This window comes from Tarenaya hassleriana, unplaced genomic scaffold (assembly GCF_000463585.1).
Source record: "Tarenaya hassleriana unplaced genomic scaffold, ASM46358v1 Cleome1, whole genome shotgun sequence".
NCBI classification, from domain to species: Eukaryota; Viridiplantae; Streptophyta; class Magnoliopsida; order Brassicales; family Cleomaceae; genus Tarenaya; species Tarenaya hassleriana.
Window position 1 is genome coordinate 10,086,987 of NW_010960187.1, and position 24,213 is coordinate 10,111,199.

Genomic DNA, 24,213 nt, shown 5'->3' on the forward strand with positions numbered 1-24,213 from the left:
ATTGACCTGAACCGGACTGAACCGGTCCAATTGACCCCAAACCGGACCTGAACCGGCCCAATTGACCTGAACCGGTCCGGTTTGACCTAACCGGTCAACTGTTGACCAATTTTGGTCAATGGTTTGACCTGACCGACCTAAACCGGTTCGATTGAAAAATTGAACCGGGTTTAATTACTCAATCGGATTTAAACCGGCTAAACCGGTTTAAACCGAAAACCCTAATTTCGGAATGCGGAAGCCGCCGAGTCACCCGAGTCAACCCGGTGGTTGACTCACCCCGATTCTCCGACTCAGCCGCGCCGCGGCGAGTCACGGCCAATTTCGCCGGAAAATCGCCGGTTCTCCACCGGTTTTCACCCAGAAACCCTAGATCTAACCGCACACAGGCACAACTTACCTCCTCGGGCTCTGAACTCGGCTGATTGACTCAGCTCGAGTTAGATCCGAGACTTACCGATCTTCGTCCCACCGGTCTGAGCTCCGTCACAGGATCTTTCACCGCCGATCTGACCTTCTGACCTTCGCTCTCTCTGTTCCGAGCCCTGAAACACTCGAAAGAAACATCAGAACGCTCAGATCTAAAACCACCGAGACTCAGACTTACCTGGATGACCGAGACGCCGCCGAAATCCACCGAATCGCGCTTCGACCAGGCCTCTGATACCACTTGTAGTGGATTATCGACTAGATCCTCACCGATTCTCTCCGACTCACGCTCGTGTGCAAGATCGAAAGAAGAAGACGACACAGAGAAGTTACGAGTTCAGCACCGAGCATAAAGCTCGGGCCTACGTCTCGGGAAGAGGAAGCCGCGTTTAGTAGCTAGGGTTACAACAGACCAGAACCGCCGGACACCGTAGAACGGCGCCGGAGAACCGAGCGGAGCTCGCCGGAACGAGAGACAGACTCTCGGCCGTAAAACACGAAGAAGCGTTCGAATTAGAGAGACGAAACGAAACCTAGGGTTACATTAAACAAGTCCCGAAAAGACAGAAATGCCCCTCCGTCTAATTGAGACCCTCTGATTCGTCGGGAGGTTTCGAGAGCCTCCGCTTCCAATAGCGGATTTGCTGAAAACTTCACAAATATATATATGTGTAAAGTGATAATGATGATATCCAACATAGATTCATGTATATGGATGATTTGGCTGTTTACGAATCTTGGGTTTGTATACAATCACCAAATGATTATACCTTAGAACTGAAGCAAGAGTAGAGGCACAGAGGTTCAATGAAATTTCCAATAAAAATGTTTGATTGATTGATACGTACCCGAGAAAGATGCTGTTTCAAAAGCTTCAATGTGTTTATATTTGCCCCCAAATATGGGTGCAGTTGACACGCTTCGATATTGTTACATAGTAATAATTGTTCCTTTTTTTTAATACGATTTATTTAATTATAAAAAACCAAATAACCTCGACCGATGCAATAACATGTAGGCTCTCATTGCTAGTTTTGTTGGGGAAAGGGGAATGAGTTTTGGTTACTTGCTAATTTCTATGATAGAATTCGTTCTTATTTGTAAGCACAAGTTGTATTATCTTCCTAATGTTTTTCTTTCCATTTTCTCTTTAAAAATTTACTTTTATTACGAATATTTTTTTTAAAAAAAGATAACTTTACAAGTGCATATATATATACATATATATATATATATGTGAAAAGGTCGATTGGGGTGGAAGTAAATACATGCAGACGCGCTTCTTTCTTTTTCACCTTGCTTGAAACCCAACCAGCTTTTCTCCTTATCCAAAAAAAATTCCCTAATTAATTCTATTAATTTATATCATATACATGTACTTATTAATGTATATGTATGTATAAATACCTATCTTGTGCACTGCAATCCTCACTCGGTTATATCACACATCTCTTCCCTAATCCCGTTTCAAATTAATATTTCAAATTTTAAGCACAAACCAAACAATGGAGAGCCACGTCAAAAGTATTCTTCTCTACGTCCACATCGTTATTACAACGACGATGTTAACTCTGTCAAGACATTCTCATGCAACAAAACAGTTAAACGTCTTGAGTTTCGGCGCTAAACATAACGGCGTTGTGGACTCGGCTCAAGCTTTTGCCAATGCTTGGGCTGCTGCTTGCGGATCGGCCGAGTCAGCCGTTATTTACGTACCCAAAGGACGGTATCTCGTCGGTCCAATCCGTTTCAACGGTGAAGGCTGCAAAAGCGTAAATATTGTTATGAGGATTGATGGTACTTTGGTGGGTTCGGAAGATTATAGGTTTCTTGGGAAAGAAGAAACCTGGCTCGGCTTTGAACGAGTGAGTGATGTCTCAGTCATAGGTGGTTTCCTCGACGCCAAGGGACCATCGTTGTGGTCTTGCAAGGCCGGCAAAGGCGTTAAATGTCCTGAAGGTGCCACGGTACGATATAAATCCCGGAATCTCTTCAAGTAATGTTTAAAGAAATATATGAGGTCTAGGGTTTTGATTCCTAGGGTTTCAGGGAAATAATAAGATCTAGGGTTTGATGACAGCTCTTGAATAAAAAACAAATGCATAAAGCAATCAGAAGTGTTAAGTTTCTATACATTCATTCCGAGAATATATAATAGAAATGGCTATTTACAACAAAAATTATCACATCATTGTCTTTCAAATCGTTCCATTACACAATTTCTGACTCTATATATGTTTTTGTTTTCATGTGTTAAACAATTTAGACGCTGAGTTTCGTGGACTCGAGCCGAATAACCGTGAAGGGTGTAATGTCATTGAACAGCCAAATGTTTCACATCGTCGTTAACCGATGCCGAAACGTGAGAATCGAAGATGTACGAATCGTAGCCCCGGGAGAAAGTCCTAACACGGATGGAATTCACGTTCAGCTATCGTCGGAAATCGAAATCCGAAACGCTTCGATCAAAACCGGCGACGATTGTATCTCCATAGGGCCTGGTACGAAGAATTTGTGGGTCGAACGCATCACTTGTGGGCCTGGTCATGGAATCAGGTACGTGAGAATTCAATAATTGTATATATTCACTGAACATATATATATATATATATATATGTATTACATAATTCATTTTATTGTCACATGTTATAAACATTAGGAATTCATTTTATTATCACATGTTATAAACATTAGGGTTTCTTCTTTTTTAATCTATTAAATCACATGAACCTATCAAAATCTCAAATAAATACATGAACTTTAAAATTCTTAACTAAATACATAAACTCTTCTTAATTCTTATATTTAACCTGAACTTTTGAAAAACAATAAAAATAAATTATAAACTTTTAAATTATTGACAGAAACCGCTATGAAATCAAACCCTAACTTTTAAACTATTCCCAAATACTAGGGTGGTCATTTCGGTTATTAACCGAATACGAGCCGAACCGAACCGAATAAGATATAACTGTACCTGAATCGAATCCGACATCAAAACCGAACGGTTATGATTTCTTTAAATCCGAAAAAACCGAAATCGAACCGAACCGAATAAAAAATAACCGAGAAAACCGAGAAAAAAATTGACAATTTCTTTGAAAAACTGAACTTTTTGCCGAACCCGAACTGGAATTTATATAAAAACCGAATGGTTAAGGTTTTTCTATAACCGAAATAACTGCACTCAAATATAACCGAACCAAATCCGAACCGAAACCCGAATTGGCCACCCCTACCAAATACCACCATGATATGGTGCATTTATCTAAGATTTTTTGTAAGTTTGTGTATTAATATGTGATTTTCCTTTAAAACAATGGTTCTAGTATGTGTATATATAAAGATTAAAATAATGTAATGTTCTTGTTGAATCGAATCAAATTAACGGATATTTTGCAGCATTGGGAGCTTGGGAAAAGATCTAGAGGAAGAAGGATTTCAGAACGTGACAGTGAAGAAGACAGTGTTCATAGGAACAGACAATGGTCTGAGGATAAAATCATGGGCTAAACCGAGTTCCGGTTTTGTTCAGACCGTCCGGTTCTTGGACTCGATCATGCGTAATGTCAAGTCTCCTCTCAGTATATATATATATATATATATATATATATATATATATATAAAACACAAAAACACGTGTCAAAAACAACGAAATTCTCTTACCAATCTCCACAACACATCAATGTCTTGCAAAAGGATCAGGTTGGTTCTGGTCTGTCGGAGATGGGGGGGGGGAATCAAGAACGCAAGATTACGTTTTTTGGTACATATTACAGGGAAAATAAATACATTTGAAACGCCGGTCTGCGTTTACGTATCCGCGTTTGCATCCAACCGCAGTTTAGAGTAAATGTGCCGATCCTAGTCGGCGTTTCATCTCCTAACAGCGTTTCAGCAGCCGAACAATATTGGGCCATTGAGGCCCAATATAATCTCAAACAGAAGATCCAGGCCCAAAAAAACTTCATCACGGTTCCACATTTCCACCGAAGAACCATTGAAACTCTGAAGAGTGACACAGGGATCGATCGATTCGCAGAGAGAGAGGAGGATCGAGACACAGATCCGCGACTATGGGGTTGGGGTTGTTAGCGTCGAGAACTCTCCGACCTGCTTCTCGCCTCCTTCATCATCCGCAGAACCCTAGTTTCCTCCTCCGCTCCATTGTCTCCAAACCCGAGCTCCAATCCCCTGAATCCGCAGCAGCAGCGGCTCAGCCGGAGCCGACGCCGGATTTCCCGCCCAGGAAGCCCGTAGGCGGTGCGCAAGTCCATTTCCCTAATCCTGAAGATGCGATCGAAGTTTTCGTTGATGGGTACCCGGTCAAAATCCCTAAAGGGTTCACGGTTCTTCAGGCTTGCGAAGTCGCGGGAGTCGACATCCCCAGGTTTTGTTACCATTCTCGGTTGTCGATCGCCGGAAACTGCCGTATGTGCCTTGTTGAGGTCGAGAAGTCGCCGAAGCCTGTCGCGTCGTGTGCCATGCCCGCACTTCCCGGTTAGTTCAGTGAAGTTCCATTTCAGTTTTCTTAATGGATTTTGAGAAGTTATTGGGTTGTTTGATGGGATTCGACGGAGGTTTTGGGTTACTCCGATATATTTTGTTGATGTTAGAAAAATTTGGGATTTGGAGCTATGTTAGATATCTGCTATTTCTAGATTTATTGACTATACGTGAAATGGGATATAATGGAGTGTCGGCTGATATTTCATGGCATATTTGTTTGTTACCCATTAACATATGATTAGGCGTGAAGATGATGATGACGATAACGAGAGAGAGAGCTTTAGAGCTTTTAGGGCAATTGGCACATTATGAAATTGTTATCCTTTGTTGCATCTTATTACCCTTTGTTCAGCTCCGGATCCTGTACTCTTACCTGAACTGGTGCTGAATTTTGTGCATATGCAAGTAGATTTTGCTTCACCGGCCAGTAAGATTCTTTTAACTCTTGGTTTTTGGAGTCTGTTCATACGGCGTATCAGCTTCTCTTCCCCATTGTTTTTGATGATTTTATAACATACTTCATAATATTTTGCTCTTTTTTCTTCAGCTTTGAAGTGTAATTTTGAAGGATTCTCTGGAATTTATTGCCTTTTGTCTGCTTTAGTTTTGATTCGTGATATCGAGTGTTGTTTTTCATGCAGCTCTTTCTTACGATTGCAGCTGCATGAGTCCGATTGTTTGCTTCAGCGGTAATGTAGTGTAGTGCTCGACTTATCGGCGTCTTTGTCTAACAGGGATGAAGATCAAAACTGACACACCGGTGGCAAAGAAGGCGAGAGAAGGAGTGATGGAATTTCTGCTGATGAATCACCCTTTGGATTGCCCAATTTGTGACCAGGGAGGAGAATGTGATCTTCAGGATCAGTCTATGGCTTTTGGATCCGACAGAGGCCGCTTTACCGAGATGAAAAGATCCGTTGTCGATAAAAATCTCGGTCCTCTTGTTAAGACGGTTATGACTCGGTGTATTCAATGTACAAGGTTACAAACCTGATAGTTAGCTTTACATATGAACGAATCAGTGATTTTTCCATATCTAAACCATGAGAGAATATTTTGTAAAGTATCCTATTAACCAAAGTTTGTTTCTTTTCTTTTTTTTTTGGTTTCATGTACATATCACAGGTGTGTAAGATTTGCTACAGAAGTTGCTGGTGTTCAGGATCTTGGAATGTTAGGCCGTGGTAGCGGAGAAGAGATCGGAACTTATGTTGAAAAGCTTATGACCAGTGAACTTTCGGGTAATGTTATTGACATCTGTCCCGTTGGTGCCCTAACCTCAAAGCCCTTTGCCTTTAAAGCTCGAAACTGGGAGTTGAAAGGCACAGAAACCATTGATGTTAATGATGCCGTTGGATCCAACATCCGGGTTGACAGTCGAGGTCCCGAGGTCATGCGTATCGTTCCTCGGCTCAACGAGGTATATATACTCCTTGATTATGGTCGTGATAAATAGTTCACTCGAATTTATGCCATCCATTGACATTGCATGTAAAGCCTGTGTGCTTCTCCCGTCACAGGATATTAACGAGGAATGGATATCTGACAAAACTCGGTTCTGTTATGATGGCCTGAAAAGGCAAAGGCTGAGTGACCCGATGATTCGGGACGTGGATGGAAGATTCAAGGCAGTGAACTGGCGTGATGCCTTGGCTGTTGTGGCGGGTATAGCTCATCAAGTCAAGCCCGATGAGATCGTTGGCATAGCGGGTCAGCTTTCGGATGCGGAATCCATGATGGCATTGAAGGATTTTGTTAACAGAATGGGATCGAACAATGTCTGGTGTGAAGGAAATGGTGTTGGCCTCGATGCTGATCTTAGGTACAGATATCTTATGAACACTGGCATCAATGGACTCGAGAACGCAGATCTCTTCCTTCTCGTCGGCACCCAGGTGAGTTTTCTCTCGTATTGTATCGGTTTCCAGTGAGGTAGGCATGGTTTGGGTATCCGAGATAATTTTTCGAGTATCTTCGGTTACCTGAACCTGATTTTAAATACAATATTTTAACCTGATTTTAAATACAATATTTTAAACTTTTTCAAATATATAGCATATAGTAGGAGTTGGATTATCCAAAATTTCCGGGTTATCCAAATCCAAACCCGAAATTTTAAAAGATTTCAATAGGTTTTTAAAATTCGGGTTTTTTTTGCCCGCTCTAGTTTCCTCGCGCAGGATGTATCTCCTTAAGACTATACAGAAGTTGGAATACCGATTTTAACGTCTCTCCTTTTGGTTATTCCTCAGCCGAGAGTTGAAGCTGCAATGGTGAACGCAAGAATCCGTAAGACAGTCCGTGCATCGAACGCCAAGGTTGCTTACATCGGCCCACCCGCAGATTTCAACTACGATTGTAAACACCTCGGTACTGGCCCCGAGACCCTCGAGGAAATCGTTTCGGGCCGTCATCCCTTCTGCTCCGCCCTCAAGAATGCCAAAAACCCGGCTATTCTCCTTGGTTCCGGTCTCTTCACCAGACCCGATAGAGAAGCGATACTCTCCGCCGTCGAATCCATCGCACAATCCAACAACGTCGTCCGACCAGACTGGAACGGGCTCAACTTCCTCCTCCTTTATGCTGCCCAAGCCGCTGCTCTCGACCTCGGCCTCATTCAAATGTCCGAGAAAGCCCTCGAGTCAGCGAAATTCATCTATTTGATGGGAACAGACGACGTGGACATCGGGAAGATCCCGGAAGACGCATTCGTGGTCTACCAAGGTCACCACGGGGACAACGCTGTATACCGAGCGAACGTGATCCTCCCTGCAACAGCGTTCACCGAGAAAGAAGGAACATACGAGAACACCGAGGGCTGCGCCCAGCAGACGGTTCCCGCCGTCCCGACAGTCGGGGACGCCAGGGACGACTGGAAGATCATCAGGGCTCTATCCGAAATCGTGGGCGTGAAGCTTCCGTACGAGTCGCTTGACGGAATCAGGGCAAGGATCGAGACCGTGGCTCCGAACCTGGTGAGGGTAGACGAGCGGGAGCCGTCGGGGTTCGGGCCAGGGTTGAAACCAGAGTGCAAGGAGAAGACGATGAGGTCGAAGCCGTTCGAGCCAGTGGTCGAGAACTTTTACATGACGAACTCAGTCACGAGAGCGTCTAAGATCATGGCTCAGTGCAGTGCCTTGCTCCTGAAGAAATGAGCCCCCCTAAAAAACACTTTGCTAATTTTTTTATTCGATCAGAAAATAAAAGGTACGGATTCTGCTTTGCTTTCATCACTGTGTTTGCAATAAACTTAACTAGTTTTTTTTTCTTTCTTTTTGGTTTGAAATGCAATGCAAAATCTCTAACGTTTTAATGTATAACCATTGGACCGTTGAAACACCTTCATAAGAGAATGCGAAGTTCCATTTAAATGATTTTCCTAGTGCTAAATTAAAAAATGTTTGAAAAAATGGGGAGAACATCTTTTTTTTAAAAAAAAAATGGATATACAAATAGAAGAAATATAATTGAATAATACCGATAAATATAAATCTCTAAACCAAATTACGGAATATTAATTCCCAAAGTAATAGTAGAGTTGATGACGTCATTTTTTTCCAACCAGGCATGATGATTAACGAAGTTTATAAAAAAAAGAATACAATAGTACTAAAATAATTAGTATAAATTATGAAGCTTTGAACGCATGATTACCAAAATTCTGTATCAATAACTCTCTATCTAGGGTAACTTCCATTCTAATGGTTTCAATCGCGCAATCGTTGGTTGAATGAATGTAATTAAATTAAATTAAAATATATATTTGTAACCATAACAAACGGTTGAACCAAAATCAAAACCCGAAGATATTTTTATTTTTATTTTTTATTATGGCGAGTTACAATAAATGATTGCACGGAAGTGCTTTGGGGAGAAACAAAGACAACTCAGAAAACGTGTGCGTTGTTGGCCTCTCGGCCATCAAAGATCACATAATCCATGCTTCACCAGTCCCTGTCGGACCACCACCCAATTTCTCTCTCCCTTTCTATTTCTTGAAATTTACACATTTCTCTCTTTTGTTACTATTTTTTATTGGCTTGAATTGTATTTTATTCATTATTTTTCTCGGTGATCACAGGATATTTTTATTTATATTTTTTTAATTTTCAAATTAGTCATTTATAAAGTTCGTCGGTTCTTTAAATTGAAGCTATGATTATCTTTCGAATTTTTTTAAAATAAAATTATAATATCTATTTTTGCTTAAAAAAATGAAATCTAATAGAATATCTTGATTCACTTATTGTATTTTATTCACCCAAAACAGTTCATTGATTACAAAAAAAAAAAAGGAAAAAGAAATTGGAAACGGCCGAATGATCCAAAGAATCACTAAAATAAGGAAAAAAGAGCATCATTGTCTCTTCATTTTGATTTCATGCCAAAGGGGGTATGAACGGAATCTCTAGCTTCATGGCAAATAGATTTTATATGAGAAAAAGGAAATTGAAAAGGAAAACAGAGAGAATTCTGAAACAAATATAAAGAACATAAAATGATTTTAATAGAACAATATAAATTACCATTGAAAAAGAAAATGTGCATTAATTATTTTTAATATAATTTTAACATATTCGTAAGGGTCAAAGAAATAATGCGCTCGAAGATGAAGATGAAGATGAAGATGATGGTGGTGTCGATGTCAATTACAATTGGAGTTTCCATTGCCATCCCTATTCCATGCAACTTGTGATGGGTCTTGCAAGTTTTCGACACCTCATGGAAAATGATGTGATTAAATAAGATAGTGGATGTGTTATTATTATTATTTATTTTATTATTAGATTATCAAAAGTATTGGGTTAAAATCGGTTCGAATATACGAGTCGATCTTTGATCAAATCATATAAGTGGATGTTTTTTTGGTGTTAGGTAAAAAAAATACATGGGTTTGCGGGATTTGTTTTATACAAAATTATTAGTGATATATATATATATATATATATATAGTTAAAATAATTACCTTTTAAACCAGTTATAAAACAAATCACAACTGAGAAGAGAAACAACAAAATTTTAATAGTAATATTTTGACTCCAAAAATATAGTATTAATCCGGAATAATATGATGTGATTCAATATATATATATATATATATATATATATAATTGAACGTGGACTTACAAAAAAAAAATCGTCCGTTTCATTGCAAACAAAATAAGAACCTTTCATCGGTTGTATTTTTCGCACCAATAAATGTAACGTAATTGGAAAGATAAGGGAAAATCCATCAAATAAATACGACCGCAGAGAAACTAATGACCACACACGTTAAAAATATAAACGCGTAACCACAAAAATTAAAAATAAAATAAAAGTGAGACATATTAAAAATAAAATGATTTTCGCACATTTCACTAAACTCCATAATTATTTTCTTTTTTGTTTTTTGGAACAAGAAAAGAGAAACCGCGTCTCGCTCATCTGTGTCATCTTCTCTTTGGTCTCCCCGCCGTTGATGTGTCCAGTGCTACGTGGCTTTGTTTAATTTACTACTTTTTATTTTTATTTTAAATTTCGCTTTTAATAAACGATTGTGTCTGATTATAAATTATTTTTGAGAAAAAAATATTTATAATTCGTATTAAAACGCATAAAAGCATATCGGAATTGGAAAGTGGATATCTTCAAACCTATTTTTAATCGTTGGGACAATGTAACCATAATTTCAACATCTTCGACTGTATTATAAATGGATGAATCAGCGTATATATAATTTATGCAAATTTTGATTTCAAAATTTCAAATCTGGATAACGCGAATATAATTATACCAAAAAAATCATAGTTTGTTTGTCCGAAAATATCATATTTACATACTAAAATACAAAATTTTTTCCATCATACTATTTAGTATTTGTTGTCGATAATATATAATTTGTTTTTTTCGCATCAACACATTATTTATTATTTATAATAGAAAATTGCTTAAACTAACATAAGTTAGACGGTATGATGGAAACAAGTGACCAATACTTAAATAATATGCTAAATACTTGATCAGTTAGGTTCTGGAAATGAACAAAAATAATGTTGGTTATTGAAAATAATATTATATAATCGATTAAATAATTAATATCTTTTTTTTAATAAATAGATTTTCTGGATGTCCCTCCCTCAGACACACACACATGTACATACGCATCTACATATATGTGCCCCCGTGTGTGTATATATAAACACACATACCCTTCACTGCAACTGACCTCCCCATATCTTTCATTCTCTCTTCACTCTGAGAAAATGTATCCACTAATCACGAAACCTTTCTTCTCCTTCTTCTTCTTCATGCTCTGCAACTCACTGTCTCTCTCATCTTCTTTCTCTCTCCACGTCCCTCTCACCTCTCTCCGCCTGTCTCCGACCAACTCCTCCGCCTACGAAACCTCTCTTGTCTCAGGCCAAAACCCTCGCCGGAGAACAACTCCGCAGCCGTCGTCTCCGTACAGTTTCCGGTCAGACTTCAAATACTCGATGGCTCTCATCGTGTCTCTCCCCATCGGAACTCCTCCACAGACCCAACAGATGGTTCTCGACACCGGGAGCCAACTCTCATGGATCCAGTGCCACCGGAAACAGAGACCAGCTCCGCCGCCTCCGACAACCTCGTTCGATCCGTCGCTGTCTTCGTCCTTCTCCGTTTTGCCGTGTTCTCATCCACTCTGCAAACCACGAATTCCCGATTTCACCCTCCCCACGTCCTGCGACTCCAACCGCCTCTGCCACTACTCCTACTTCTACGCCGATGGGACCTTCGCCGAGGGCAATCTCGTCAGAGAAAAATTCACCTTCTCAAATACCCAAAGTACCCCTCCTTTGATCCTCGGTTGCGCCACTGAGTCCAGCGACGACAGGGGTATTTTGGGAATGAACCATGGACGTCTCTCCTTCATCTCTCAGGCAAAGATATCCAAGTTCTCATACTGTATCCCGACTAGGTCGTCGACCCGACCCGGATCCGAGCCAACCGGGTCGTTTTACCTGGGCGATAACCCGAACTCTCGTGCGTTCAAGTACGTGTCGCTGTTGACTTTTCCTCAAAGTCAACGCATGCCGAACCTAGACCCACTTGCTTACACTGTTCCAATGCAAGGGATCAGAATCGGACCGAAGAAACTGAACATATCGGCTTCGGTTTTCCGGCCAGACGCAGGCGGGTCGGGTCAAACCATGGTCGACTCGGGATCCGAGTTCACTTATTTAGTCGACGAAGCTTACGACAGAGTGAGGGAAGAGATCGTGAGGCTTGTGGGGCCCATGTTAAAGAGGGCTTACGTGTACGGTGGGTCTGCTGACATGTGTTTTGTCGGAAACCCGATTCAGATCGGACGGTCCATAGGCGATCTCACCTTTGAATTCGGGAGAAACGCTGAGATCCTCGTGGAGAAAGAGAGGGTTTTGACCCACGTTGGAGGTGGGGTCCACTGTCTCGCAATCGGACGGTCGAGCATGCTTGGAGCAGCAAGCAATATAATCGGTAACGTTCATCAGCAGAATCTCTGGGTTGAGTTCGATGTGACCAATAGGAGAGTGGGTTTTGGTAAGGCCGATTGCAGCAGATCAATTTAGGAACATTCAGATATCGCCACGTGTAATGATCTAAAAGAATGATCGGACGGTGTATATCAGTTTTGATGTAGGGACTGTGGGTCCCAAAAGGACATAGGTTCTTAAAGCAGATGTGCAGGGGCATTAATGTAATATTAATCAAGAAGGGTCACGTATATATTAACTCGGTGTACCACCACCACCTGTATATTAATTATGTGGTCAATATATCTTGTTACAAATATCTAAATAATAATATCATTTTGCTTTTTAAAAAAACTACTGTTGTAAATAAAATGAGAATTTCAGTCTGCTTTTTGTTGAAAGATTTATGTATGTCAATGATAGATTTTAGGGTCCACGTCGATTGATTATGAAATTTGAAAAAGCAAAAATTAATTTTCGAAAAAAAGAATATAGGGATGAAAAAACAATATAAAGATGAAATACAAATATAAGAATCGCACCAGCCATAAACTATATAAAAGTTGTATAATTAAAAAAAATAAAGTGTATTTAGTCTTCTAACCTAAGTTTCCATCTCGTAGGCCATTGTGTAACAAAAATGATAACCTTAACATTTAAAAATAAAGAAAATCGACCGACTATAAAATATTATCTGATATTTTTATTCTTTTATGAAATATTTAATATGTTTTTTTAGTAACTTGTTGAATACATGTACGTGTTTGTAAGGACAATCCAATGGATCTTCAACAACATTTTTTTTTGAAGTCTGAGGAGTTCTATGATATATGAGTACGAGACCAAATAGTCTATGATTTTGTTATTCAAATGATTAATATTGTCTCAATAGCTGTTTGGTATATATATATATATATATGTATGTTCGTAGACGATATAATAAAAAAATTTATCCAATTCAAAATAAACATTTTAATATTCCATTGATTTTCAAATTTCATATTTTGGTACGGTTTTGTCATATCAGTCTGCCAACCACTTTAAACAATTCGTATGCATGAGTTCATAAATTAGGATTGGCCAAATTTACCCGAAAATCAGGTATCAATGGATATATATTCATTTTCATTCAAATACGAATTTATAAATATTCACAAATTCAAATCTGGGTAATAAAATTTTACAAAACGGATAAATATGGATACTTGACTAATTTTATTATAAATAATTATACCTTACACCTTTATAATATTTTTATAAAATATAATTATTTTAAATTAAATCATTTCTCATTTTTCAACATTAACTAAAAACAATTAAACTTATTCTTATTTATCTATCACTATCTCTGTTTATCTCAATTTTTTACCTCATTATCAATCTTTATAATTACAATGTTTTTTTAATCTCCTACATAAATGTTGTTATATTTAATAAATCTGAATTCGGATATTCACGAATACCCATTCATTACTTCAGATAATCGTAACTCTTGAATCCGAATACAAATCTCAAAATGAGATATTCGAACCTTTCATATGCAAATCTAAATATCCCGATTTTTTCAGATATCCGACGCGTATTCACTTTAAATTCATATAATATTAATATTCTGATTATCCGAATACAATACCATATAATCATATAACAAAATAATAATTTTGAAACAAAATTCATTCGAATCTGAATTAACTTCAGACTATATATAAAAAAACAAAATAATTTAATAAAAATACAATCCTTTTTAAGATATAGGTATCCTTCTAATCGTATAATCGTAATCGAGTTTAAACCTAAGAGAGTTCAAATAAAAAAACTGGTATACAACCGAATTAATATTATTTTCAAAATTACAAAATAATTGGATCCAGAAATTATAAAATCAAAATATAATCAAATTTTAAGATAGAGATAATATGTTTATATATTTATATATATATTTGATTATACAAGTTGCATAACTTGTTTGCAATGGAATCCTTAATTGTCCAAAAAAAAAGTGGGAATACAAACAAACCGACTGGGTTTTGTATTTTCTTTATTGTAACAAGACAAACCGAAATCGGCATCACATGATACAAGATTTCACAAATTAATTTGAATTATTCAGAATTTTTATATATTAAAAAATAAGGAAAATAGGGAAAGAGATGATAAATCCGTGAGATGTAACAAAAAAACACATGAAGCAAATAAAGAAGACAGTGACGTCACACAATGATGAATTTGAGCAGAAAAACAAATCAATTACCATTCGGACACGGCATTTGTCGTTTTTCACTTTTATTTTTTTTTGTCTGCAAACTCCAAAAACTCACTTTTTTTAAAAAAATATAACAAAATTAAGAACGGGCAAAATCAAAAAATTAATAATGAATAAATCCAAAGTTGTCATCTTTCGGCTTCTACTTTTCTTTCCCATGAATCAACCCGTTTGTTAGATTAACATTAATTATTATTTTACTTTTTCGTCTTCTAATTTATTTTCAATTAAATTAATTTAAATGCGATGGGATATAAATATATGCAGGGTGGATATATTCACTAAATCAATAAAAAGATATTAATTTTGATTTTAAAATCAAACTAATTAAACAAAAACAACTATAAAATAATTAGAAACGTAGACGTAAAATGGATTTCTTTTATTTTTATGATATCTTTTGAATGAATATTTGAAATAAATGTTGATTTGATATAATTTTTAATTAAAAATTTTTAATTAAAAAATAATGAAGTGAAGCAAAACGAAATTTTAAATATCGTTTTTTCTTTTAATTACCATAAATGATTAGCCAAATTTCAGTAAAGAAGTCATATTTATTCCTTGACAAGAAAATGGAGCATAGCCATCTAAAGAAATGGTTTAGTTCAAATCCATTATAAGTAAATTCGAGGGCAACTGATTTTACGAAGTTTTGTTTATTTAGTTAAGAAATTTTGTTTAGGGTTTCATTTAACATTTCATAAAAAAAACATTTCATTCTGCATGCATGCATACATACAACATACATACATACATACATACATACATACATACATACATACATACATACATACATACATACATGCATACATGCATGAAAACCGAAGTTTTTTTAAATTTTTTTTTGAAATTTGAATCATATGATGGAGCCGAAAATGGGCCCAAAGCTGAGGAGATTAAAGGATTGTCCGAGTAGCCGACAGCTTAGTTCCAATTCTTCCGACGGTCGAAGCTTTGGATTTTGTATTCTCACATTCCCGACAATCTCCAATACATCTATATTCGTATCAATTAATTAAAGATTGTTTGTTTCTTGTTTTTTGTTTTTTGTTTTTTGATCATTGTGTTGATTACAGTTTTCGTATAATTTTTTATTTTTATTTCCACATCTCAAACAGCCAAGAGGGTAAAACCCCACGTGTCGGCTTTTCTTATCATTATTTAATTATATATCGCTTTGTGTAAACTAAACACGAAGGCCCACTCCTCTTAGTTGGCATAATCATTGTAAATCAAGTGTTTATTAAAAACAAAAGTTGACTTGTTTTAATCATATGCTTTCAGATTACCAGAAGTAAAGCATTAAACTTTAAAAAAAGCTTAAGATACGATTATATTATAAAATTAAACTGGTTGTATTTATATGCTATCGCAATCCAATTCGAATTCTATCTGGAGCAATTTTGCATTCGACTTTAACTTAATAAATATTTTTTTAAAAATATTTTGTTTCTGATTGCCGATTATTTTTACATTCAATTCAAATTTATTTAATTTAATCTAAAAATAACGTTTAAACAGTTTTGAGATAATATTCGATTATATTTTATTAAGTTCAGTTGGGTTACATATATAATAAGTGAAAAATATTTGAGGTTGACTCACAATTTGGACTGTATTTGAATTTTCTAAAGAAAAAAAAAAGAAATGAATTAAATAGCAATTTATATGGAATAGTGGTAGCAAGAGATGGAAACGAACAAATGGAACAGCTGGAAAAGAGAAAAGAAAAATAAAGGAAAGCGAGAGAGGTCAATAAATTTTCTCGAGAAACAAACACGCACGCCCTTTGAAACTTCACTTCAATCCAAAAAAAAGCTTGAAAACGACTTTATTAGATCATGCATGTATATATATATATGTATATGAATGTGTGTGTGTGTATATATATATATATGTGTTGTGTGGAGATTTGTCCGTCACGTTTGAATATAAGCATGCATGCATGCATGTATGGTTTTCATGCAAGTTTACAGCTGGTAATTAATTAATTAATTAATTAAGCCCACTTTAATCGCCAAAAGCTGGTGAGCTTTTTTCTCTGGTTAGTTGGCGTTCGAGGTTTATATATATAAATATATTACACATAGTACATATATATATGATTTGACTTTGGCAGCCCAAAACATACATTAAGTGGATCAACCATAGGTTCAAGTGTCAATTGCAATAATCGAGTGATCACTAACTTATCGTTGAAGTATTGAAAATTATTATTGTGGGGATTTAAATTAATGACAGCATTAAAATGATTTTTTAAAAATTTTTATAATATTTTTATTCATGTTTTTACAATATCTCTATATAATTTCTTTATTATTATTCCTGTTGAATAAAAAAATATATGTTATAAATAGATTACATTAATAGGTAATATTATAATAATATAATTGGAATTCTATAGAATAAAAATCTAACCACATCCAAATATTTAATTAAATTCTTCAATATTTATTAACTAATCTCTAGCAGCATAATTTACTAGTTGATAAAAAAATATATAAAAAAATGAACGGGAAATAACTACGATATATTTCGGTCCCTTCTTTATCTGAGTTAACTCTCTCTAGAGTTAAATTATATGACGCATCTTTCATATTAGCGGATCCTTTTATTTACAAAATAAAATAAAAGAATAAAAAAAAGATAATTTTATTTTCGAAATTAAGGGGGGCAATGGAAGAAGAAAAAGTCACAATTTGCATGGCCCTCCTAATGAAAGTAATTTCTTTTAAATAATATTTTACGATTCGTATTGACCAATTGATACGTTGGACCGTCACATTGTTTCTTTAGGCCATGCGCTTCGTGTAAACTAAAGTGGTGTGCATAGTGCCCCAAAAAAGAATGTTCCTTTTTTTTTAATATTTTATTTTCTTTCAACTAATTTTATTAGCCATTTATATTATTTTACTCTTTGGACCCACCGAGATGGGTTTCTGCTTCTAGTATTTTTTTTTCAATGCTAATAAACATTAATACAATTAAAATGGAAGAAATAAAATTGTAGCCAATTGTAACTAGGAGTGGAAGGAAAGAAAAATAAGTGTATGTATATATGCATGTATACATGTATGTATGTATACATGCATGTATATATATATATATATCCACCAAAGAGTAGTTTAGTGGTCAATTTGATAGTGCAATGCACTTTTAAAGTTGGGTGTTCAACTCCACTGGGCAGGTGGCGTAATTTTTGGGTCAATAAGATTCATATATAAAGACTGATTTCAGGCTGGAGATTTATCTAGTCAGTATATCCGAATGATAGTAGTTAAAGTGTTCCGTTGTAAAAAAAAAATGTATGTATGTATGTATGTAAACTTTAGTTCAAAGTTCAAACCTACCAACCCACTACGCATCAAATGACATTAGAGGGCCCATCACTATGAACTTTTTTACTGTATCGAATATTTGGTACCGGCAATTCAATACGAATTCAAGATTCTGTATGCATGTTCTCATTGAATTTCTGAAAGCAAGTTTCAATCAACATGCATGTGTTCGGCTACATATATATATGTATGTATTTAATGCCAGATGTATGTGTGCATGTGTGTATATATATATATATATGTGTGTTCATATACATCACAAAGCTGATTATGCTTTCGTAAGAGCGCAGAACTAAGGTTACATCTTTAATTATTCGGATAATTACTTAATAATTTTAGATTCCACAAATGAGATTGAATTTTAGTTTACGGTATCCAATTATAAAAATGATACGAAGATATGTAATAACCTATGCAATTTTATATTGCACATCAATATATGATTCCAATACTACTAGTCTATATCCATCTATAATTAGGCATATAAACATAATATATATATATATATATATATATATATATATATATGCGTACATATATATATATAGTTCCAATACTGATAATCTAAATCCATCCACACAGTTTATGATTGAGCATAGAAATACATGATATATATATATATATACACACACACGAATATGTACGATCATAATACTTGCAAGCTAATTCCCTCCATAAACATAATTTATTTATGATTAGGCATACAAACACATAATATACAGGCGTGTGTGTATTTATAGTCCAAATATTTTATATTTCGTGCGCTGTTTGATATGAAACATATATAAGCCCAATAATAATATTTGTGCCACAAAAATCAATCGGAAATATAATGAATGGACTGCACATGCTATGTGGGCTTCACCAAAACCCAAAGGAACTAGCGAAAGTTTGGATTAAAATGTCACTTAATTTGATTGTACTAAAAAAGATATCACATTCTTTCATTATCTAAAATTCTATTCTCAACAAAATATTTATCACCATGGATTACAAGACAAAATAGTGGTTTCACATATAAGCATTAGAAATTTTTTTCCAAGGATTATAATATAGTTCCAAGTTCCAACGTGTATCATTAAGCTTTACATTACAAGAAAAACTGAAATTTGCGACACCTGTTGCGACCGAACTTTCAGTCGCAACTAAATTTGCGACAGACCGCGACTAAAAAGCGACACAATCTCGGAAAAATATTTCTGTCGGACTTGGACGCAAAATCTGTCGCAAATTTCCGACCGTTTGCGACCGTTATCTCTGTCGCACGTATTTGCGACAGAAATACGACGGAAAACGACAGATAATTTACGACAGATGGTCTGTCGGTATGTACCGACACAGTATGCGACAGATATGTTCGGTCGGGCTACGTGTACGACACATTTGCGACAGATGTTATGCGTCGCGGATATAATGCGACCGATATGCGACACACTGTAGGAGTCGCTCAATATTTGCGACTGACTTGCGACTCACGGATGTGTCGCAAAATTAGGTACACACGTGAATGGTATGTCACCTAACTTTTGTCGCAATGTTGTCGCATTTCGATCGCAATTCATTTTACGACAGAATATATCTGTCGCAATTCCGTCGCAACGTCCCTCCATATATCGCCCGCGCGATGAGGATGCATAGATAGGAAAAAAAAAGTGTTAACGAAAAAAAAAATACTTACAAAAAAATGTCTTTTTCATCCAGAATGTGGATGTATAATAGATTTGATTCTTCTAATCAAATCTCGAGTGAGTTTGCTGAAGGATTACAACATTTTATGGCGTTTGCAACAAGTCAAACGTCGTACATTGAGAGTTCGAAGTTACCATGTCCGTGCTCAAAATGCGAGAATAAAAGATGGCGAAGTCAGTATGAAGTGTGTAAGCACCTTTATAGAAGAGGTTTTATGTCAAACTATTATGTTTGGTTGGCTCATGGAGAAACGTATGATACGTCGTCATCATCACGTGTTTCACAAATGCAAGAACAACTTGTGGAAAACACGTCGCTACCTCCGATCTTTCAAGAAGATCAAGACCGAAATCTATATGCAGAGATGGTGAATGATGCATTTCCCAACGTTGCTCCTTCTCCATATATGGAAGAAGAGCCAAATGTTGAAGCGAAAAGATTTTATGATATGCTTAACACGGCGAACACTCCGATATAATGAGGAAATATCATTCTTTACCTCATATTATTTTGAAGATAATGTGCCAACAAAAAGCAGAAGTATAAGAAAATCATCCCATTGCGATGATGGTCCTACTTATCCGACGAATGCAAATATTCCCCATATATTTGACAGAAAAGGAAGATGTGGTGGTAAGGCCAGCGATGCCTACTTATCTGAAAAAGACTATCATGTGGTACATACTTTTGTATTGTTGAATTGCGAAGAAGTACTACCTTTTGAAAGGTTCGTTTATACATTTAATTATTTATGGCGTACAATTTTTTTACATTAATTCATTTACAAGTTTTTTACATTTTATTTTGCAGGATTTTTGATGAACAAGTATACAACATGTATGGTGACGTAAATGACGAGGAATTGACCAAAATTAAAGAAAAAGGGTTTGCTACGTGGTTAAAAGAATATGTAAGAATTTTTCATCAAATTTCTTTTTTATACCCATTTTTAAGATCGATCAAGTATATATTGATATTTAAACAACCTATTTTTTCTTTGTTTTGCAGATTCGAACGTCACCAGAAGATCATCCATTGTGGTTGCATGAGCTAGTTCAAGGGCCCATTTGTCGTGTTACATGTTGGCCTATATTTTTTACCAGAGGCTACGTTTTCCACACACATGAACACGGACAACATCGTTCGACACATAATTTTGGTGTTTCTGTGAAAGGGTCAGAGGATGGAGAAATGCATCATCCATCCGATGGTTTAGCATGGAAACACTTTCAACAGGTATTTCCTGATTTTGCAAGTGAGACTAGAAACGTATATCTAGTATTATGCATGGATGGATTTAATCCATTTGGGATGTCTGGTCCAAATTATTCTCTATGGCCGGTGATTTTAACACCCTACAATTTACCTCCGAACATGTGTATGAATAGAGAATTTTTATTTCTCTAAACATCCTAGGAGGAGTTTGGATATTTTCCTTCAACCGTTGATAGAAGAGTTGAAAGACCTTTGGAGTATTGGGGTTGAGGCATATGACGTGTCAATAAAGCAAAATTTTTTGCTTCGTGCGGTGCTGATGTGGACAATTAGTGATTTTCCAGCATACTCGATGTTGTCTGGTTGGACAACGCATGGTCGGTTAGCTTGTCCGTACTGTATGGATGAGACCGACGCATTTTGGTTGCCGAACGGGAGAAAAACGAGTTGGTTTGATTGTCATCGTCGTTTCTTACCAAGGAATCATGCATTGCGCCGAAACAAGAAGAATTTTCGTAAGAATCGTGTTGTAAGTGATTCTAGTCCGCTCGAACTGACGGGAGATGAAATATTATTCGAACGGATTGATGATTGTGTGAGATCATATGGGTTAGGGGTTACTGCAGAAGTCGGTGGAAATGGTCATTTGCCGATTGAAGGATATGGCGAATATCATAATTGGCACAAAAAAAGTATATTTTGGGAATTGCCATATTGGAGACATCACAAGTTGCGACACAATCTTGATGTCATGCATATCGAGAAGAACTTTTTCGATAACATCATAAACACGGTGTTGAATGTACCTCAAAAGTCGAAGGACAATCCAAACTAAAGGAAGGATATAAAATTAATTTGTTTGAGGAAGGAGTTGGAACTTACAGAAGATGGGAAGGCACCGGTTCCAGTTTTTCGTGTATTTGGAGAAGCGCAGAAAATTTTTTTTCAGTGGTTGAAGGATGATGTGAAATTCTCCGATGGTTACTCTTCAAATCTGGCGCGATGTGTTGATATTGCAGGGAATAAATTAACGGGTATGAAAAGTCATGATTGTCATGTCTTTATGCAACGATTGCTTCCAATAGCATTTGCAGAACTACTTCCACAACATGTACACGAGAGTCTATCAGGTATGTCAATATATTTTTTTAATGTTGTTTTTTAATATGTGAACTATATATATATAAAGTTGATACGTGGTTATTGTGCAGGGATCAGCTCATTTTTTCGGGTGATTTGCAGTCGGACGCTTAAACTTGAAGATATCACCATGCTGAAACAAAACATAGTTCTCGTAATTTGCAATCTGGAAAAAATATTTCCACCGTCATTTTTTGATGTGATGGAACATTTACCAATCCATCTACCACGAGAAGCAGAACTTGGTGGACCAGTTCAATTTCGGTACGTTATAATTAATTACTGTGTTTCGTTTAATTAATATATAAGACATATATATGCATACTTGTTTACATAACTGATGATTGTTTAATTTTTTTTAGGTGGATGTACCCGTTTGAAAGATTTATGTACCATTTGAAGAAAAAGGCAAAACAAAAAGCCTTTGTTGAAGGATCAATTGCTGAACAGTAACCATTTGTCGTGTTACATGTTGGCCTATATTTTTTACCAGAGGCTACGTTTTCCACACACATGAACACGGACAACATCGTTCGACACATAGTTTTGGTGTTTCTGTGAAAGGGTCAGAGTACTGTGCATCTGATAACGAACCCGATTTTTACGGACTACTACAGCAGATTTTTGAACTCCAATATGCAGGTCATTTTGGACTCAAAGTGATGATGTTCAGGTGTGATTGGTTTGATCCTACACCCATGCGAGGGATCAGAGTAAACAAAACAAGTGTTTTTGGACACCCATGCGAGGGATCAGAGTCAACAAAACAGGTGTTTTTGACATATGTTACACACGTCGATACGGAAAATATGATCCTTTTATATTGGCTTCTCAAGCAGATCAAGTGTGTTACATCCCTTATCCGAAGAAAATTACAAGAAGGTCAGACATTGATTGGCGAGCCGTCGTGAAGATCAACCCTAGGGGAACTATTATTCAAGAAGAAAATGATGAACAAATCCCGCTTCAAGATGTCGATCAAGGCATTCTTCAAATTGAAGACACGATTGAGGTTGGAAAGTTAATAGCCGAAGAAGGAGTAGTTGAAGAACTTGCAGACAATAATGACGAAGAGCAGGATAATACCGATGAGTTGGACGAAAAAACAACAGGAACTTCTGAATATGGTTCTTTTGATTAATAATAACTTTTTTTATATATAAAATACCGATTTGTATTACAAATATTGTACTCGAAATCAAAATATTAGTTATCGTAAATTTTTTGCATTTTATTTTTTTTAATTATTACATTATGTTGCGACCGAAATATCTGTCGCAACATTGTCGCAAAATGTCGGCAATAATCTGCCTCCCGCTTTTTTTTTCGTTGCGACAGCTGGCGACAGAATTAATCAGTCGCAATGTCCACGTGTCTCCCCCTTTAATGACACAGCGACAGATTGCGACAGAATAAATCGGTCGCAATGGTCTTAAAAACATCGCGAATCGTCTTCTTCCTCAGACACTTAGCCATTTCGACCGTTGCCCTCCCTTTTCGCCGCCGCTCCCTTCGCCGCCGCTCGTTCGCCGCCGCTCCTTCGCCGCCGCCAGGTAAGTTTCCGAACTCGCGTCTCCCCTCTTCTTCCCCTTTTCGATCGGTTTAGTTTAGGTTCGTGGCCCCATAACCGCGCCGTCGTCCCCCACCGACACCGCCGCATCACCGCCGCCGCTCCTTCGCCGTCACCGAGGTAAGTTTCCAATTTTTGCAGAAAAAATTTCCAATTGTTTCGATTTTTAGGTGATTTTGGTTCGGATTTAAGGTTGTGGACGAATTATTTTAGGGTTTAGAGTTAATTTTCGGGTATAGGGTTTAATTTAGGGTTTATTTCGGTATTAGGGTTTAATTTGGGGTTTAGGGTTTAGTTTGAGGTTTATTTAGGGTTTAGTGTTTGTTTAGGGTTATTTTAGGGTTTAGGGTTTATTTAGGATTTAGGGTGTAATTTGGGGTTTATTTAGGGTTTAGGGTTTAATTTGGGGTTTATTTAGGGTTTATGGTTTGTTTAGGGTTATTTTAGGGTTTACGGTTTAATTTGGGGTTTATTTAGGGTTTAGGGTTTAGGGTTTAGGGTTTAGGATTTAGGGATAGGGTTTAATTTAGGGTTTTCTTAGGTTTAGGGTTAATTAAGGGTTATTTTAGGGTTTAGGGTTTA

General features: G+C 36.5%; 3 protein-coding genes and 2 long non-coding RNA genes across 5 annotated transcripts; all 5 read left to right on the forward strand.

The window, feature by feature from the left end:
- The first annotated feature begins 1,934 nt into the window (after positions 1-1,934).
- LOC104825582 (polygalacturonase) lies at positions 1,935-4,282 on the forward strand. The gene is made up of 4 exons (XM_010557941.2): positions 1,935-2,396; positions 2,696-2,985; positions 3,832-4,013; positions 4,209-4,282. The coding sequence occupies exons 1-4, from the start codon at positions 1,935-1,937 to the stop codon at positions 4,280-4,282; spliced, it is 1,008 nt and encodes a 335-aa protein (XP_010556243.2).
- A 150-nt stretch (positions 4,283-4,432) lies between these two features.
- LOC104822242 (NADH dehydrogenase [ubiquinone] iron-sulfur protein 1, mitochondrial-like) lies at positions 4,433-8,258 on the forward strand. Its single transcript, XM_010553390.1, has 5 exons — positions 4,433-4,929; positions 5,673-5,919; positions 6,064-6,358; positions 6,459-6,833; positions 7,191-8,258. Exons 1-5 carry the CDS (start codon positions 4,506-4,508, stop codon positions 8,091-8,093), a joined length of 2,244 nt encoding a protein of 747 aa, XP_010551692.1. The 5' UTR covers positions 4,433-4,505; the 3' UTR covers positions 8,094-8,258.
- A 2,853-nt stretch (positions 8,259-11,111) lies between these two features.
- On the forward strand, positions 11,112-12,734 carry LOC104822252 (aspartic proteinase PCS1-like). Its single transcript, XM_010553402.1, has one exon. It carries the CDS (start codon positions 11,184-11,186, stop codon positions 12,507-12,509), a length of 1,326 nt encoding a protein of 441 aa, XP_010551704.1. The 5' UTR covers positions 11,112-11,183; the 3' UTR covers positions 12,510-12,734.
- Positions 12,735-20,352: 7,618 nt separating this feature from the next.
- On the forward strand, positions 20,353-20,863 carry LOC104822260. The gene is made up of 3 exons (XR_773155.1): positions 20,353-20,433; positions 20,517-20,616; positions 20,715-20,863. It is a non-coding gene; the product is annotated as an uncharacterized LOC104822260 (long non-coding RNA).
- Positions 20,864-21,942: 1,079 nt separating this feature from the next.
- On the forward strand, positions 21,943-22,506 carry LOC104822266. The gene is made up of 3 exons (XR_773157.1): positions 21,943-22,051; positions 22,133-22,325; positions 22,424-22,506. It is a non-coding gene; the product is annotated as an uncharacterized LOC104822266 (long non-coding RNA).
- The last annotated feature ends 1,707 nt before the right edge of the window (positions 22,507-24,213 follow it).